This window comes from Rana temporaria, chromosome 2 (genome assembly GCF_905171775.1).
Source record: "Rana temporaria chromosome 2, aRanTem1.1, whole genome shotgun sequence".
Lineage (NCBI taxonomy): Eukaryota > Metazoa > Chordata > Amphibia > Anura > Ranidae > Rana > Rana temporaria.
The window spans coordinates 196,037,631-196,057,687 of NC_053490.1; the positions used below are offsets into that span (position 1 = coordinate 196,037,631).

Below are 20,057 nucleotides of genomic sequence, written 5' to 3' on the forward strand. Positions count from 1 at the left end.
TCTTGATGGGAGCCCTGAAGTTTTGGCCAAGCCTTGTTTATAACAATTGAGTATACACCTGCACACTCACACAACCTGCAGGTCTTCAGTAAGACTTGGACACAGGATTGGAGACTTCTTACCAACCAAATCTTCTTGAATTCTCCAAACTACAGACTCAGACCCAGTCTTCCCCAATCAGACAGAATACTCCAGAGTGTCTCAAGATGTAACCTTGAGAATCTTATGTATCTTCTGCCTATACTTGCACAGTGACAGTGCTTAACACTTTCACTTGTGATACTTTTCAGAGGGTGGATAACTTTTCAGATTGTGGCAGAGCAGTGGCTTCTGGGTGTTGCCCTGAATGTGTTTTGTTTTTTTTTGCTTCTATTGGAGGTGGTGTTTTCATATAGACAAATCATGCCACAACCAAGCATTTGGCTCCCATGGCCACATTAATGTCAATAGGAACATTTGAGAGACAGTGCTACCTGGGTTTGACAGTGCCAGTCAAACCCAGCATGCCAAGTTAAACTTGCCACAGCTAAGAAGCAAACATCACAGCTGCAGAATATACAGCCCCTTTGGCTGCCAAGTTATGTTTTAGATGAGCAGTTAGGGGGACAGTAAATTAATGATTTGTATTGCCCCCTTTTGCTGTCTGTGTGAAAGAGGACTAAGGGTCTTTTAATGTCTCCTAGAAATCCTGGATGTAGAAGCACCTTTATCACTGATCTTTTATGCTGACTTTACTTCTAGACTCAGCTGGCAGAAGAATGGTTTCAAAAGGTCTACAGATGTATAGAAGAAATTACCTTTCTTTACATGAGCACTGAGTTATGCCTCAAAAGCACCAAGCATGCTCCCTGGCCACACCATCAAAAAGGCCCCAAATTATCAAACCACAGGTGCCCTAAATAGGGTGTATACCATATTCTAGCAACACTGAACAATGGCACATCCATTGCTATTGCATTTCTTCCAAATCTACAACTATGGTTGAACATAGGATGCATCTATTACATATATATGTTCTGAAATGTCCATTATGAACCTACAACACAGTATTTTCTTTAGCAAACAGGAACGTTTAAATCAACTAAGTCTTGGGGGGAAAAACCCTGCAACACGCTTGCTCTGCTTTAGAGCTGTAGTTCTCATGTCATTCACATTGTGAACCATGAGTAACTTAAAGACATTTGACATAAGAGAAATGTAGGGCCACCATTGCTCACCCTTTTCTAAAAATAATATCAGCCTACTTCTCTGGCTATAACACTTTCTAAGCAATGGATCAAGAACAAGCACACAGCAAGTGATGTCACAAAATAAATATAAAAACAAAAAATAAATAAATATCCAAATACTTGTTCCAGGGTCAGGGATTTTTTTAAGGTCAGTGTCACCCAAAGTAGTAATGTCCCTCTGCCCGCTCCTTGCTATCCCAGATACAGCAACATACAGTCAAAACATGCAACAAAAACTATTCAATGTGATATTTATATGCATATAATAATATTTTGAAGTGTATACAAGGGAAGAAATGCAAAGTAAAAGCCAATAACTCTACTTAATTTCCCTACAAGTGTGTTATCCGATAAATCAGCAAGTGATATAAACCCTTATAATGTGAAAAGCAACTGTTAATACATGTAATATTATATACACATACACAACCAGAACAACATTTTTCTGTGTGGCTGTGTTTCATTCACCTCACAAAGAATGTCCTTGGAAATAAATCTACCACCTTTAAGTGGCTAAAACTATCCACAGCATTGCACGTGTTCTGAACTCCATATAAAATGGGCTCCAACTGTGTTTTCCCCCGCCACTTTCAGAAAGGCTACTTTCCACATGGGGTGGACCTCAAATTATAAAGATTAGATGTGAATTTTCACTGTTGTCTCAAGATCTCTCAGAAAAAAAAAACATTAAGATAGGAATACCCAATTATTTCATAAAGGATATCTTTCTATCATTCCAACTTCATCTCCATATAAGGGGCAGAAAATCCACTTTGCACTACAAGTGCACTTGGAAGTGCAGTTGCTGTAGATCTGAGGGGGGCATGCAAGGAAAATAAAAAACAGCTTGTACATGATTGGATGATAAAATCAGCAGAGCTTCCCCTCATTTAAGATCTTCCCCTCAGATCTACAGCGACTGCACTTCCAAATGCACTTCCAGTGCTCTTTCAAGTGCACTTGCACTGCACTTGTAGTGCAGAGTGGATTTGCCTTTAGTAAATGACCCCCATTGTCTTAACATGGAATAAAATAAACATAGTACAGTCTAATAGTGTAATACTTATAATCTGAGGTCCATCCTATCTGGTGAGAGAGCCTTTTCAAAGGTGGTTTTCAATAACGCAGCTAGAGGACATCTGATGTGGATTTGAGAACTTTTTTGTATGGTGAATGTTACTCAGAGAGATTGTGGACTTTGCTACATTGTGCATTATTTGTAGTGCAAACTTGTGTTTTAGTCTAAATTCAGATCTCTGCAATGCAGGAATGCATGCATTTCCATGTTCATTCCGGCATCATATTGCATGGTACATTGTATTGTGAGCGACAATGCCATTTTTTCTTAATGGCAATTTAAAGCACCTAGCCATAACATGCAGTCTGGATATACTTATAAGCAGCCTACTTGTTCTCATACACCATTGTTTTTTTTATCAGAGTTGCTGCTAGTCTCTAGTCTCACTTAGCTTGAAGGCCTCATTTACAGGGCCACATTGTCTGTTGAGCCGCAAGTATGTTGTGAAAAAATGCACCTGGGAGCCCAGGTTTGGCTGGACAGCCACAGCCGAGAAGCCTGTACAAACCAATCACACTACAGCTGATTTTGCCATGCGACTGAGGCTTAAAGTGTAACTATGGACATTTTTCTGCAGTCTGTCACTAGCACTAATATAGCACCCATCCTCTGTTTATGGCTGGGAGCTGATGGAACAGGTTCCTGATCATATGACCACTGTGACAGGCAATTACATGTCTGTCCTGCCTTCCATGATTAAGACCCACTTAAAGGGCCACCAGAAGGGGATGGGAAGGGGTTGAACCTATTTTCCCCAAAACAAAACAACACAAAACAGTTGCTGTAACTGCCTAAAAATGTAAGATAGGATTGAACTGAAATGTATTTATCACTTACTTATAGGTAAATTTAACTATGCCTATACTCACCTCTGCTCCAGTGATGCAAAATCCACAAGCTCCCTCGCCAGTGCTGACATTGCAGTCTTCACTCATCTTGATTGGCCACAGGAGTTAATTATCCTTACACTAGGAATGTACAATGAGTTGCACAATGTACAATGAGTTGCACAACTTTTGTTTACGTTCCCATCTAAGACTACCCTGTCCATAAAGTGGCAATACGCTTGGTGATTTCATTACAGAACAAACAATGGTGTCAACCTTTAAAGGAAATGTCTAAATTATGGTTCTACTGACAGGATCAACAAGTACAGTAATTAAATGATGTTATGGTGGGGACTTAGAAAAACAAAAACTGCTGCATTAATACTAGTGCCAGAATGTACCATACATGTAAATGTGTCCATAGTTGATGTTAAGGTTATAATTTGCTGGTTTAACATCACATTAAAAAAAATGTCCGATCAAATTCTCATCGGAATTCCATCGGAGAAAAATAGAACATGTTCTCTATGTAAACTCCGATGAAATTCATCGGAATTTCCAATGGTCGGAATGGACTTGGAAATTCCAATCGTGTGTACGGGGCTTAACATTATATATGTTATACAGATAACATAAAAGTCAAAATCATTTACATGATTCACATAACACAACAAAGGCAAATTACTTCTTCACATAAGATGCACCCAGTTTATGACTAATTGGCTGCTAAGAGGAATAGATGACCAAATCCCATGACAGTTCTGACCTAATAAAGATAATTTGTAATAAAACACTAAATATTGCTGCTTATGATTTCATTTTTAAAACTCGTTTACTATAGAATGTTATCCTAATATAACGTAATTAACTATTATAATTTGTTTACAGGGATACATTACATTAGTGTCAGCTACTTAATACAAAGCTTTTACAAAGTATTTTTTACAGGGATATTAAACAAAGCTACATTTTATATTAACAAGAAGTAAACTGGATCAGTCATTGTGAATCAATCTAATTACACAAATTTGAGTTGAACTAAAGAGACACCATATTATTTAATTACTTAGCATATAAAAATATCAACACTGTAATTTTTATATCAGCTTCCAATTTATTATAATGGAAGTGCCCATTATACAATTTACTAATTATATATTTCCCCAGATGAAATTCATAAAGGCTGCACATCTAGTCCTCACTAATCCCTGAGTAATACCTATGCCTACAATACAGATACATGTTTTCACATATCTATAGCTATATCTATATAAAGAAAAGCAGACTAAGTTACATATTAAGCTTAATTTATAAAGCATGGAGCAAATGAAGACTGTTAATTTCTGCTGTTCTGGACTTTGAGCTGATTCTTTCCATTTACCAGATCAAAGCTGATTGGTTGCCATAGACAACACATCATCTTTACTCTCTTCTAAATTTTATGAATGAGTCTTATGACTTATTATACGCATTTAAAATGTATTGATATTGAAATAATGAAACCAATGATAAACTGTCAGGGCCTAACATCGTGTCATGGTATGTTTGTATGCTAAACTCCATTTTCTATATTTTTTGGTATTGACTGTTTATCAAAAAGTATTTTTTTCCTAGGCAATTATTTTGTAGCATGTCATACTAACAACAATCATATCATTTAATACCTTGCATTTGACTAATATAGAGCATCTCTACCGAAGCTGTAACCACTTATTTTCCTCAGGAGTGTTTCATATTTAAGTTGCTTAGCAATGACTTGTAACCATCCTCAGTAGGTGGTGGGTTATGAAAGGTTGTCCTAATTATGGTAGGTCATGTCCTACTTTCTATTCTCCTTCTGCACTTTTCTAATTACTATGGCAAAGGAGCACACTGTGGTAAGGTTGTGCATTGGTGGAGGACAAAAACTATATTTTGAAGGAGAAAATAAATCTGGTGTATATATTTTTTAACCAGGAATTGGGTATGCTAAGAGATGTGTACAGATTTCACCATACTCAATGGTAGAAGATTTGAAGTACATCAACTGACATATTTAGTTACCATCACCAAAAAAGTAAAAGCAGTGATCTTAAATGATTTCTCTATCCAGTTCTGATAATTGTCCCACCGAGCTGCTTTTCAACATACCTGTCGCTTTTGCTAAAGGCAAATTGCCTGTAAGTAATTGTAATCTGCAGCTGCATAGAACAGCATTTTTTTTCAACTGTTCCTTTGTAAGGTTTAGGCCTGCTTCACACTAGTTCTACTTTTGATGTGACTTGAGTCGCACAGAATCGAATTTTAAAGAAAATCTGTTTTCAATGCGATTTAGAACGTTGTGATTTTGGAAAAGGCTCATGCACTACTTTGGTGCAATTTACAGTGCAACTTGACCCCATAGAATATGCAAGACACGTCAAAGTTGCTCCACATAATCACACTGTAAATTGCAACAAATCGCATTACAGTAGTGTAAATGAGCCTTAAGCTTTCTAAACACATACCTTTAAAGGTTAACTAAACTAGGTATAACTAAAATACATTAAATAATAAAATAATATAAATATATATGGCCATTTACAACAAGCATAATTCACTATTTGTATTATGAGAGTGTGTGTGTGCACGACTATGCAGCAAACTCTTAGATAAACATGTCTTGGTGATATGTAAAGTGGAAGGAGTGCACAGACCTAAAAGACTATGAAGATGGCTTAAAATGAAAATAGATGATTGCATTAGTACTACCACTATGACATTCTAACATGATTACCGCCTGCATATAATATACTGCTTGGCAAAAATATAACTGTAGTTCCAATTAAGGGCTAAGAAATGGAATTATGCCATTATAGTCAAGGACATGTTACAGTAACTCTTTCCTAATGCAGGAAACTTCCTTTTACTGCTCTGTTCTCCAGTACTGCATGAGTTTGATTTAGTAAAGAAGTTCAATGGAGTATTAACACTTGGTAAAATTAGCATGTTCCCTGTCAATCATGTACAAAGGTATAAATTAGTTAGGGAACTCTGCACATTAATTATTGTTTGTAATTTACACAGGTTATCCTTACTGTGAAAATGACTCCCATAGTAAACTGCACCCTACATGACGAGGCCTTACAGCAAACCAAAATTAGTCACCTCCGGCAGCTTCTGCTAAAAATTCAGCATCTGATACTGTATACTGTGTAATGACTTTCATTCAAACATTTACATTGCACTACTTTCTATTTCAACCAAAAAAAAATACCATAACTGCTTTCAACACATCGTCCAAATGCAAAGCACCATACATTCAAAGAAGCACCTGGATACAACAAAAAGTTTGAATTTAATTACATGGAACCAAAGATGAGGGCAAGGACAAACGGGTGGTGTAAGAGTGCCAAAGGAGCATTATGAATGCATCTCAGAAAGATTGCCTTTATGATTTTTTTAATAATGTGTAAAGCTGTACATCATAAACAGAAAATAGTCTTTGCCCAAGGCATGGCTACAGTTCCTATTGCATATTTTGTTACATATTATCTTTCCTTATTTTCATCCCTCACATCATTCTAAAGCTCTTTCTAAAGCAGTGCAAGGAAGAATGATAATATTGGAAGTGTACTAATAAAAAACAACCAATTAAATCGTACTTTTTATCAGTTTAAAACAATTAAATGGTTGAATCGTGGTTGCTAATTTGGCAGTATGGGCTACTGTTCTATGCATGAACAGAGCAGCAGGTTTGTATGTTGCATGTGAGTGCTTTATGTTCATGCATGCATTGTTTATCAGCTCTTTATTGTTTACCAGAGCCAAAATTCAAAGCAAAAGGTGTTTTCCAAAAAGTGAGGCATGTATTATATTTCTTGCTTGTATATATTTTGAAAGAGCATTTCACACTTTAAAAAAGTATTCTGTGGTCTTTAACTTGTGTGAGCCACTCTGATCAGCAAAGGGGTTTAATGGCAAGAGACCTCCAGATGCATTTTACAAGTTGTATTGCTCTGTAGTAAGTAGGCATTTTAGTATATGATCTGATTGTATTATTGAAGTCCCATTTGATAGAGATCCACACATGTCTAAATTACTTTCAGGAACTCATTGCAATGCCAAACAAAAAAACAAAACTGTAATATTGAAGCATTTGTTGCAGTGAAATTTCATCCAGTGCATGAACATTAGGAGACAACAATATTAATCAATCATCATTGGCTAAACCAAAAAGCAGACTAAGCATCACCGTCCGTCATATCAAACAGACCACTGTGCAGCAACAAGAATTTTTAATGTAATAGATCTGCACATAAAAGTGTTAAACACCATTTAAAACTATTTAAAAACGTGTTGATGAAAAAATCCACTTGTTGACTGCCTTACCACATGATCTTAGTACCTTTTGTGTTTTTACTAATGGTGGAAATTAGTATAAAGTCCCTGAAGTGATCCCTCGCTTCCCAGATAAGGGATAGCTTCATTTTTTTGCATAGGCTGAACTTTCAGCACCATGGACAGTGCTCAGCAGCAGCAATACAAGTACTTCGAGTGAACTCTAATCAGCACCTTGGACAGCGCTCAGCAACAGCAATACAAGTACATTGAGTGAACTCTAATCAGCACCTTGGACAGCGCTCAGCAGCAATACAAATACATTGGGGTTTATTTATTAAAGGCAAATCCACTGTGCACTACAAGTGCACTGCAAGTGCACTTGAAAGTGCAGTTGCTGTAGATTTTAGGGGAAGATCTAAAGTGATGCAAAGCTCTGCTGATTTTTATCATCTAATCATGTGCAAGGAAAAATGCTGTTTTTTTTCCTTGTATGTCCCCCTCAGATCTACAGCGACTGCACTTTTCCAAGTGCACATGTAGTGCACAGTGGATTTGCCTTTAGTAAATAAACCCCATTGACTGAACTCCAATCAGCACCATGGACAGCACTCAGCAGAAGCAATACAAATACATTGAGTGAACTAATATCAGCACCATGGACAGCACTCAGCAGCAATACACGTATATTGATTGAACTCCCATCAGCACCATGGACAGCACTCAGTAGCAGCACTACAAATACATTGTGTGAATTACTATCAGTACCATGGACAGCACTCAGCAGAAGCAATACAAATACATTGTGTGAATTACTATCAGTACCATGGACAGCACTCAGTAGAAGCAATACAAATACATTGTGTGAATTACTATCAGTACCATGGACAGCACTCAGCAGAAGCAATACAAATACATTGTGTGAATTACTATCAGTACCATGGACAGAACTCAGCAGAATCAATACAAATACATTGCATGAAAAACTATCAGCACCATGGACAAGTGCTCAACAGCAGAAATACAAGTACATTGAGTGAACTCTAATGAGCACCATGGACATCGCTCGGTAGCAGCAATACAAGTACATTGAGTGAACTCCAATCAGCATCTTGGACAGCACTCAGCAGCAATACAAGCACATTGAGTGAACTCTAATGAGCACCATGGACATCGCTCGGTAGCAGCAATACAAGTACACTGAGTGAACTCCAATCAGTATCTTGGACAGCACTCAGCAGCAATACAAGTACACTGAGTGAACTCCAATCAGCATCTTGGACAGCACTCAGCAGCAATACAAGCACATTGAGTGAACTCCAATCAGCACCATGGACAGTGCTCGGCAGCAGTAATACAAGCACATTGAGTGAACTCCAATCAGCACCATGGACAGCGCTCGGCGGCAGCAATACAAATACACTGAGTGAACTCCAATCAGCACCATGGACAGCGCTCGGCAGCAGCAATACAAGTACACTGAGTGAACTCCAATCAGCACCATGGACAGCGCTCGGCAGCAGCAATACAAGTACACTGAGTGAACTCCAATCAGCACCATGGACAGTGCTCGGCAGCAGCAATACAAGTACACTGAGTGAACTCCAATCAGCACCATGGACAGTGCTCGGCAGCAGTAATACAAGTATATTGACTGAACTCCAATCAGCACCTATGACTTGATGTGTTGATTAGATTGGCAATTACACTAGAAGCCAGTAAATAGCAATAATGCACAGTAAATATTTAATAGGTAAGGCATGACAAGTGCAAATGTGAGAACTGATTTTTTCGCATTGTGAAATATTATAAGAAATACTAATAATACTTAAAAAAAAACAGGATAAAAAAATATCTACAAATACAAAATGTCACTTCTAATTATATAGAAACGGTGTAATAAATCAGCACACACAGTAAGCTACACTCCTCCAGAGACAGGCTTGTCTGATGAAGCACTGATATGTGCCTATAATTACAATGAGGCTTGATAGCACATTCTGGTAAGCAGGCCTTCCGCCTGTGCATTCTAGCTCACCAGTGTGACACAGGAGTGCATGCTTCTGTTTACTCATAGACACACATACGCAGCTGTCACAATCAATACAAGAATGCTGCAAACAATTGAGACTGCTTTTATATCACAAATGCCAACTTATCACATTTGTATCAAAGCACTAACAACCTCAGATATCTTAATAGGTGGTAAGGACATTTCGGATAATCTGCTTATCACCACTGCTACATAGTCATTTATTACAACAGGCAAAGCTTTTAGAAATTCTGCAACAGTCTTTTCCTTGCAGGAGCACTGAACTGTAAATCCCACAGAGCAGCAGATCTATGGAGTTCAAGACCTATTGTGACAGTGTGCGTATTGTAGATTAAGTAGCACTGCAAACCCACCACTCACGGTGTCCCTGTGTTTAATAATCATTATAATACACTCTCTAAAGCCCTTCACACTGGAAATACACAAGGAGAAGACAATCAATGAACGCAGACCGCAGTACAACCAAAGTCATAAACAGCTTAGTGCCTATTTCTTCAGATCACAAGCACTACCACCTGTAAACCGGTGCAGGGGTCTTAAAAATAACCTGCAGTGCAAGACATGCAAACTGCACTTTTCGCTCTAAGTGCACCAATGCATCAGAATCATTGATTGCAAGGAAGATCCAATAAAATAGCACAGAATGGATCTTAAAAGGCAGTGCAGACCGTGACAACAATGCTTGCAAACATCAAGTGTTGAGGCCAAAGTCAAGCCTTGCACATCAGTACATAATGACTCAACTGATAGGTACCGGCTGCCAGCCCCTGGGCATCCTCAACCAGAGCCAACTTTAACATTGGGCCAGCAGCTACATCCCCTACATAGGAAGTAAGTAGGAGAAGCCAGTTGTCCTACCTTGCAGTCTTCAGAGCAGGATTTGACCGAATACTCCTCCGATTGTAAATATTTCTGTAGCAAAATTTCAAATTCTTGGTATTTCTCCTGAGCTTGCTGGTCGTAGCCTTTGTAAGCCTGGACACATTGCCTGCAACCAGCTACATCCCCATTCTCCATCAGGTCCCCACTACAGTTCAACGTGTCCGGATTGGAGAAGCCAGAAAACAAATCCCAAAGTGTATAGGAATTACAAAAGGGTAGGTACAAATGACTCAAGTTGTTGTTGTAGTGAGTGGCTTCATGTTCCTTCCATGGCCCCTCACTCAAGTTCCTACAGACAGATTCAGCATCGTCCACCACCAAACATCGGCCAGAAGGACTATGTGGGGAACAGGCTTGTGGCGGCCACAGAGGTTTGGTAGAATTTCCTAGAAAAATAGCTTTTTTGCCTTGGCTAAGGCTCTCTTGAGATGATTGAATGGTAGGTGAGAGTGAAGGTCCTTCCACTGATGGCAATGGATCAGCCATGCTAGTAGGTGACATTAAGGTGCCCTGCTCTTTGTCTCTGGTCCTTGTCAATTTCGCCTCGGCGCAGAACCACAAATGATCAGAGAGCAGAACTGTGAAAAACAAGAGGGATGCTAAAGACAGTCGCCATTTCTGAGCCCTCTCTGAATCCGTGAAAGGTTTCTCGTTCTCCCGGGGTGCGAACCAGATTTTGGAGCTGTCATCAAACTGCCGACACATCCAAGCACCCCTGGTCATATTTTGGGAAGGCGCTGCCCTGGCCGACTCCACCGTGACGGCTCCTTGGCCAGTGTGACCCCAATATTCATTGACTTGAGGATGGATTGCCTTGTTTTTTCTGCCTTGGACGGCGTTTTTGCCGACGGCACACGATGGGACTTGTTCTTGTTCTTCTCGCAGTGCCGCTGATCAGCTAGATCCATCCAATTAGAGGGAATAGAGAGAGGAAGGCAGGCACGGGCACATCGCGCTTCTTCTCCATAGCGCTCACACATACAATGCTGCTGCTGCTACTTGCCACTGACTGCATGCCTCTTGTCCGTGCCGAGAGCTCCGCTTTTACCGCAGAGCCTTTCCCCCTTTCCTCCTACTGACACAGATTACGGCACGGCACGGCACGGCTCCCTGGGCTGGCTGCTGCTCTGCTCCTTCAGCCGGGCGTCTTCTCCTTGGCGGAATAGCCTGGCTTTTGCCTCCCGATGGTCACAGTCATCTTGGTCCTGTGCTAAGTTGCCGCCATCTTCGTCCTGAAACACTTTTTGGGGGGAGCTCGCTCTTCTGCGTCATCCCCGGCACCGAGATCTCTCTATCCTGGCGCATTGGCAGCGCTGGGCTGGAGGGAGAAGCAAGAGAGAGAGAGAGGGAGAGAGAGAAAGAGAGAGAGAGAGGAGGTGGAGGCAGCAGTAGCAGCAGCAGCACAGAAATCACACAGGCAGCAGCCGCCGCATCTCATCAACTTGCTGCAATCAGACTATTCCACATCGGACACGGGGCAGGCGGATGACCGCCGCTGTCTGCGCACTACAGAAGTTTGCAGGTCCCTCAGGAGCGCTCCTAAACCTTCTCTCTGTGGAGGATGTGCCATAAAACACGCCATATGCAAGGATGATGGATGGAAAGGCAGCTCCACAAATCTACATTATGGAATGGATCAGCTTCACTGGTGACAGGGGCGGTGTAGGGTGTGTGTGTGTTTGTGTGTGTGTGAGGGATTGGACATCAGCTGCTAAGTTTACAAAAAAACAACTAATTAAGGCATTTTTCTTATAGATTTCCCTTCTTTCAAGTTGTCCAGAGACTTCCGCAGCATCTGCTTGCTTGCTGCTGCAGTCCAATTCTCTACTGCCCCATAGTGTTCCATCAACAGGAGAAAAAAGAAACAACAACAACAACAACAAAAAAACAGCTGTACTACTACACACAAGCAGCAGTTCTATCAAAGGCTGTGCTGCAAGATATCCTTATGTCATGCCCGAGATGATCTACTGCTGCTGTGTCCTTGTTGTCATGATGATCTATTATTATGTGTGTTCCTCTTCTTTTTTTTTTTTATTAGCAGGTTTGTTTCTTAAAAGGAGCAGCAGGCGAGCCGATTGACTTTCTTTCCGCTGTGACGCTATTGATGGGAGAGATTAGTGGCTGAGTGACAACGCTCGGGAAATTAGCGGAAAAGCACAAATGATGAGCAGGGGAAAGCCCCTTTCTCAGCTTGTCGCATTCCACTACAGATTGCTCCTCTGCTGCTGCTGCTGTTCATGCACATTCTTCTCCCAAAGTGCTAAGCTGGAGCTGTGATTAGGCTCTGATCTCTATGCTTTTACATGAATGGAGGATTTCTAAATCAGCACTGACATGCATGCCAATGACTCCTGACTTTACACCTTCATTACATACATTACCCAGGCTTCATGGTTTACTCCTCTGCACTGCAGGCACACCAATACAGCATTACAACATCCTCCTCATGTTAGTCAACGTCTTAGAATCCCCTGAAGTGACCTTATACAACTCTCTGATGTTATAAGAGGTAAGCTGTATATATATATATATATATAATCAGTGTGTGAAGTGAAACTTACTGGCAGAACGACAACATTTATTAACGGCACCAATTTTTTACTGGCAAAAAAATCATGAAATTTACTGGCAAATCCACATTTTTTACTGGCACTGCAAAAAAGTACCTAACATTACTGTTTTTAGTGCTAAACATTGCAAATATCAATATTTGAACTATAAACACATATCTAATGCTATTATCAATGTGTTTAAAGCAACCTAAATTACAAGTTTGGCTGTCTAAAACCAGCACCCACTGTTCGCTATGTATCCATTTTTTTTTTTTTTTAATCAGCCTCCTTACCTTAGTACTAGTGCCTTTTGTGAGCTGTCACTCACTATTCCCTGTGGGAGTGGGCGTGGTTTCCAAAATTCCCCGATCAGCGCTATGTCTCCTGGGAGTGAGTCTTGAGAATCCCAGGAGACACACTGTGTTGAAATCCTGCGATATCTCGCAGGTCACGTGACTAACCTTCCTATCAGCTGCTCATTTCACGTTCTGAGCGAGAGCTGATAGATAAGGCCTATGTGTTCACAACGGGGGGCGTGACCTAGGCCGGCCGTTGTGATGGCAACAGTGCAGTGTTGACGGCGACGCTCGCCGTCAACACTGCACATGCGCGGGATAGAGCGGTGAATGCTGGGACTTCAGCATTCGCCGCATCCCGGAAGGAAAAGGAGCTGGGCTTCAAAGTGCCCACAGTAAAGATGGAAACGTCCATCTTGGAATTTTAAAACATATTCTTTTATCGCGATTTAGAATGCAGCGGGCTAAGAGACTGGGACACATGAGCGATTACCTTCACAAGGTAAGAACGGCAGAAGCCTTTAAAAAAAAAAAAAAATGAAAACCCGCGGAACCCCCACTTTAAGTTAAACAAAAGTAAAAAAAAACATATTTCTCAATTTACATGAAGGTTGGGTTACTTAACCCAGCCAGCACAGAGTTCCCTCTTACATCAGAGTCTGCAGGATGCCCCGTTACAGTGCAAGGGAACTCTTATGTAAAGGGGAACGCTGCAGATCATGATGTAAGATGAACTCTGATGTGGGGGGAGGGGCTCTGGTGAATAGAGACCACCTTACGCAGAGTGAATACACTAAGGTAAGGGAGGGTTACTAATATAGGGGGGAACCTTTATATCAGTGCCCCCTTACATTATTGTAATTACTCCCATCCTTAGATCAGTGACCCCCCTCCCCCTCAGACTGGCCTGGCGGCAATGTCACTGACCTCCTCTCAGGTGCACTTTACGGGGCTCAGTCAGACGGCTCTAGCTTGGCGGCTCTGATCTCCTCTCCACAGTCCACACGTCTGATTCTTCCCGTAACCCCCATCCCGGGGGTTCCCCCACTCTTGACTCCTTTCTAGGATCCCCTCAGAGACTGCAGACATGATAAAAGACAAGAAATGGTCAGAGGCTGCGGACATGACACAGGAGGGGGACAGAGACTGCGGACATGACACAGGAAGGGGACAGAGGCTGCGGACATGACACAGGAAGGGGACAGAGGCTGCGGACATGACACAGGAAGGGGACAGAGGCTGCGGACATGACAAAAGAGGGGGACAGAGGCTGCGGACATGACACAGGAGGGGGACAGAGGCTGCAGACATGACACAGGAAGGGGACAGAGGCTGCGGACATGACACAGGAGGGGGACAGAGGCTGCAGACATGACACAGAAGGGGACAGAGGCTGCGGACATGACACAGGAAGGGGACAGAGGCTATCGTTATGCCTTGTATGTATGTGTGTGCGTGTGTTTTATATATGATGATTACCCCAGATTGTTAATAAATATATATTATATATATTATATTTTGACATCTCACTGCTCACCTGTCAGTAGAGAGATTGAACTCTACCTGGTCACAGGGGCTCCTGTCCCATCACACTGTGTGTGTGTGTGTGTGTGTGTGTGTGTGTGTTTGTGTGTGTGTGTGTGTGTGATGATACCTATACAATATAATGTCTGATGAGACTATTTTATATTAAATCATATCTCGTGATGACAGTGTATTACCCCCAAATAAGGCCACATTCACACTTAAGTATTCCAGGGACGCTGGGAGAAACATGGGTTAAAGTTACCAAAGGCTTGTGGTATCATTATTTCTTGATGGTACCCCAAATGCGGGTAGCAGTCCTGCAACAATATGTGGAAAGTAAAACTCGCTTGGCTCAGTGCCTGATGGGTGCACAAGCTACTTTGGCGCACATAGGCAAATGGGCTGTCCTTTGCTGTTGCATGACAAGTGCGCCAAGAAAGACGCTAATAAAAGTGACACATTGCACAGGTGTGAATGGAGCCAAACACTGCGTGCATGATCATTATTTTTTTTTTATATGTTAAAAAGTGATGATAGGGGCCTTATCTCACTGCTTATCTGTCAGTATAGAGATCCTATTCTACCTGGGCCTATTATAGGGGGTCCCTATTCTGTGTGTATGTGTATATATATATATATATATATATATATATATATATATATATACACACACACATAGGATTTCCCTGTCACACTGATGAGACTATAATATATGACACCATATCTGATTTGTACAGGGGATTACCCCATAAGGCCACATTCACGCCTAAGCATTCCAGGAGCGTAGGCAAAAACGTAGGTCAGAAATGTGGCACAACATGCTTGTGGTACCATTTATTTCCTAACCCCAAACGTGGGTAGCAGTTCAGGAACATAACATGGAAAGTAAAATACGCTTGCCTCTATACCAGATTAAAATGTGCATTACCTACTTTGGCACAGGTGGTGAAGCAGGCTGCCCTATGCTGTCGCACAATAAACACTCAGAGAAAGATGCTTAAAACAAAATGACACGTTGTGCAGGTGTGAATGGAGCCTAACATGGAGCCTAGCTGTGTGTATGATCATTGTTTTATTTTTAGGAGCACCTATCCCACCACACTGAGACCAGTTGTACTCTACTCTACTCTCCTCCTCCTCCTCTCCTCCTCCTCCTCACCTCCTCACACATGCCCCCCGAGTCCTCGAGTGCACTGCCACTGACCGCCATAGTGTCCCTGAGTGCCGATCAATCAAAAATGGCGCCGAGTGCCATTACGTTACTGCGCATGCCCCGCCCGGCCAAACTCTTACAAGCTTTCCCGAGGCCGGCGCCGGCTTCGGGAACGGCGCATGCGCAGTAACATGGTCGGCTCGCGGCCATCTTTTTTACGGGCACCCAATGCCCATAACGGACTTTAACAGACAGCCCGAAAAGGGGTTAATATACAGACGGTTGGCAACACTGCTATATATATATATATATAGATATATATATATATATATATATATATATATATATAGATATAGATAGATATATATATATATATATATCTATATATATATATTTATTTATCTATCTATCTATATATCTATCTAGATATAGATATAGATTATATATATATATATATATATATATATATATATATATATATATATATATATATTATTAGTATTTCCAACACCAGTGTAGATTTTGTAAGGTTTCATTCTGAAATGTGTTTTTATGTATTTAGAGGACATTTCTAACAGCATATAAATGCATGCCTTTTCAAAAGCAGGTTCTGGCCATTTCAGTAGATGCTTTACGAAAGGCCTGGATTCTTTCCTAAATGTACTGGATACTTACATTTATAGGCAGCAGCGGCTGGTGGTATCAGGAGGAGAATCAGGAAGACAATAGCGATGAACACAAAAAAACATTGCAATCCATGCGTTTGGCACTCCCTGCATTAAAGCAAGATCTATAAAGACATGGATAACCAAGTTTTGGGTGGAGGAACTTGACTGACCTGCACAGAGTCCTGACCTCAACCTGATTGAACACCATTGGAATTAATTAGAGCGGAGAGTGTGAGCCAGACCTTCTTGTTCACATCAGTGTCTGACCTCGCAAATGCCCTTCTGGAAGAATGGTCAAACGTTCCCATAGATATCACTCCTAAACCTTGTGGACAGCCTTCCCAGAAGAGTTAAGCTGTAAAGGATGGGCCAACTCAATATTGAACCCTACGGACTAAGACTGGGATGCCATAAAAGTTCATGTGCGTGTAAAGGCAGGCATCCCAATACTTATGGTAATATATATACAGTATATATATATATATATATATATATATATATAGATAGATAGATAGATAGATAGATAGATAGATAGATAGATAGATAGATAGATAGATAGATAGATTATAATACCAAAAGTATAAGTTAAATTCTCTTCAGCTGTAATTACCTGAAAAGTCTCTCATTCCCAGCAAGAAGTACTTGATTCTCTTCATTTTGAATTTGTTGTAATAGCTACACATACACACATGATCTGATGGTTTCTTTATTCTACTAATTTAGTAATACCCAGAACCTTTGTATGGCATTGTTGGCATTTTCCTCTTTCAGCCTTGTATACACTACATTACCAAAGGTGTCGGGATGCCTGCCTTTACCACGCACATGAATTTTTATGGCATCCCAGTCTTAGTCCTTAGGGTTCAATACTGAGTTGGCCCACTCTTTGCAGCTATAACAGATTCAACTCTTCTGGGAAGGTTGTCCATAAGGTTCAGGAGTATGTCTATGGGAATGTTTGACCATTCTTCCAGAAGCACATTTGTGATGTTGGACAAGAAGGCCTGACTCACAGACTCCATTCTAATTTATCCTAAATGTATTCTATCGGGTTGAGGTCATGACTCTGTGCAGGCCAGTCAAGTTCCTCCACCCCAAACTTGCTCATCCATATCTTTATGGACCTTGCTTTGTGCAAAACCACCCACAGTTGGGAGAAGAATCAAATAGAAAGAGGGTATTGAACATCTTGTCTCTATCCTGAAGACTTTGAAAAAAGGTAAGTATAATTAAAAGCAAAAAACACAGGGAGGAAAGAGGATCAACGAGGGGTGGGGGTTAAGCCGAGCTTTGTGCTTTAATCACTTCCCGACCCTCTCACGTACATAAACGTCAGCAGGTTGGCAGCCCTGAGCAAAACAATGTACAGGTACGTTGGCTCCTTTAGGAGCCTTGCACAGTGGGGGACACAATGTGCGTGGCAGTGGTCACGAGAACCGACGGTCACCCACGATCGCGGGCACGAAAGACAGAACCAGGATCTGTGTGTGTAAACACACAAATCCCGGTTGTGTCAGGAGAGGAGAGACAGATTGTGTGTTCCTATTAGTTAGGAACAGTGATCGGTCTCTTCCTCTAATCACTCCTATCCCCCCACAGTTAGAACACACAATGAGGTAACACATTTAACTCCTTGATCGCTCCCTACTGTTAACCCCTCACTGCCAGTGACATTTATACAGTATTCAGTGGCTATTTTTAGCTCTGATCGCTGTATAAATGTCAATGGTCCCAAAAAAGTGTCAACGTGTCTGATCTGTCCGCCCTATATTAGCAGTCTACATAAAAATTGCTGATCGCCGCCATTACTAGTAAAGAAAAAAAATGCCATCAATATTTCCCCTATTTTTTAGACGCTATTACTTTTGCGCAAACCAATCAATATACGCTTATTGCGATTTTGTTTACCAAAAATATGTAGAAGAATACATATCGGCCTAAACTGATGAAGACATTTTATTTATTTTTTAAATTAGGGGAATATTTATTATAGCAAAACTAAACAATATTGCTTTTTATTTTCTAAATTGTTGCTCTTTTTTTGATTAAAGTGCAAAAAATTAAAACCACAGAGGTGATTAAATACCACCAAAGGAGGAGAAAAGGGAAAAGGGGAAAAAAGGACATACATTTTGTTTGGGTACCATGTTGCACGACCACACAGATTTCAGTTAAAGCGACACTGTGCCGTATCGCAAAAAAATGGCCTGGTCAGGAAGGGGACAAATCCTTCTGAAGCTGAAGTGGTTAAACTGTAATGTCCCTTGTGCTACAATACACAAAATAGCTTAGCAACTGCAGAATAAGAAGCCTACTTGCAAACAATCAGTGCATGCAGAATTTAGGCTTCATTAGGTTTTTGTCTTGTGCTGCCACAATGGGTTATATGTATGTGGCCTTTGCAGGCACAAGGGTCAAAAACCCTATCTTTGATATGTTTGACTATTGATTCGGACAAAATCCTTTCTTTGACATGTTTGACTATTGATTCGGACAACATCTCCAACCAAGCCTCCACCATGCTTCACTGTTGCCTGAAGACACTCAATATTGTAACAAAATGCACCCCAGTTCCTATGCTTTTGTGCATAGTTGGGTCACTTAGCCTTGTTGGAGGTATTGCTTTTAGGCTGCAATTCTTCTATGAAGACCACTTCTGGCCAGACTTCTCTGGATAGTAGATGTATGTACCTGAGTCCCACAGGTTTCCGTCAGTTCTGCGCTGTAGGCACTGGTCAAAAGGAAGTAAGCATTAAGTTTCATTGGCCAACCACTGCATATATGGCCCTCGAGGTTGCCTGATCAGTGGTTTCCTCAATGCTGAGAAATACAGGCAGATTCTTATCCATCATGCCATACCATTCGGGAGGTGTGTGATTGGCCCTAAATGTGTTCTGCAGCAGGACAATGACCACAAAGATACAGCCAATGCCAATCAAAACTATCTTTATTGTAAAGAAGAACAAGAAGTCCTGGAAGGTATTGGTTTGACACCCATAGAGCCCTGACTTCAACATAATTGAGTCTACATGGGATTACACAAAGAGAAAGAAGGATTTGAGTCAGCCTACATTCCCAAAAGATATGTGGTTAGCTCCCCAAGAGATTTAGAGCAACCTACCTCATGAGTTCCTTCAAAAACTGTGTACAAGTGTACCTAGAAGAACCAATGCTGTTTTGAAGCCAAAGGGTGATTACAATACTGATTTAATTTAGATTTTTCTTCTGTTCACTCACTTCATTTTGAAAAATTCATAAAAAGAAAAAATTTAAATGTGTATTTTTTAAAGTATTCTTACTTTACAGAATTTCTTAACACCTGTCATATATATTACAGTATCTCACAAAAGTGAGTATACCCCTCACATTTATTTAAATATTTTATTATATCTTTTCATGTCACAAGACTTAATAAATTACACTTTGCTACAATGTAAAGTAGTGAGTGTATAGCTTGTATAACAGTGTAAGTTTGCTGTCCCCTCAAAAT

At 40.8% G+C, this 20,057-nt stretch overlaps 1 protein-coding gene across 1 annotated transcript in view; it reads right to left on the reverse strand.

The window, feature by feature from the left end:
* The window catches only part of FAM155A (family with sequence similarity 155 member A), a 610,649-nt gene extending 598,613 nt beyond the window's left edge, over nucleotides 1-12,036 (reverse strand). Inside the window, exon 1 of the mRNA XM_040336198.1 lies at nucleotides 10,345-12,036. Within this exon, the coding sequence (XP_040192132.1) occupies nucleotides 10,345-11,091 (747 nt within the window). The 5' untranslated portion in view covers nucleotides 11,092-12,036. The remainder of the gene's footprint in view (nucleotides 1-10,344) is intronic.
* Between the last annotated feature and the right edge of the window lie 8,021 nt (nucleotides 12,037-20,057).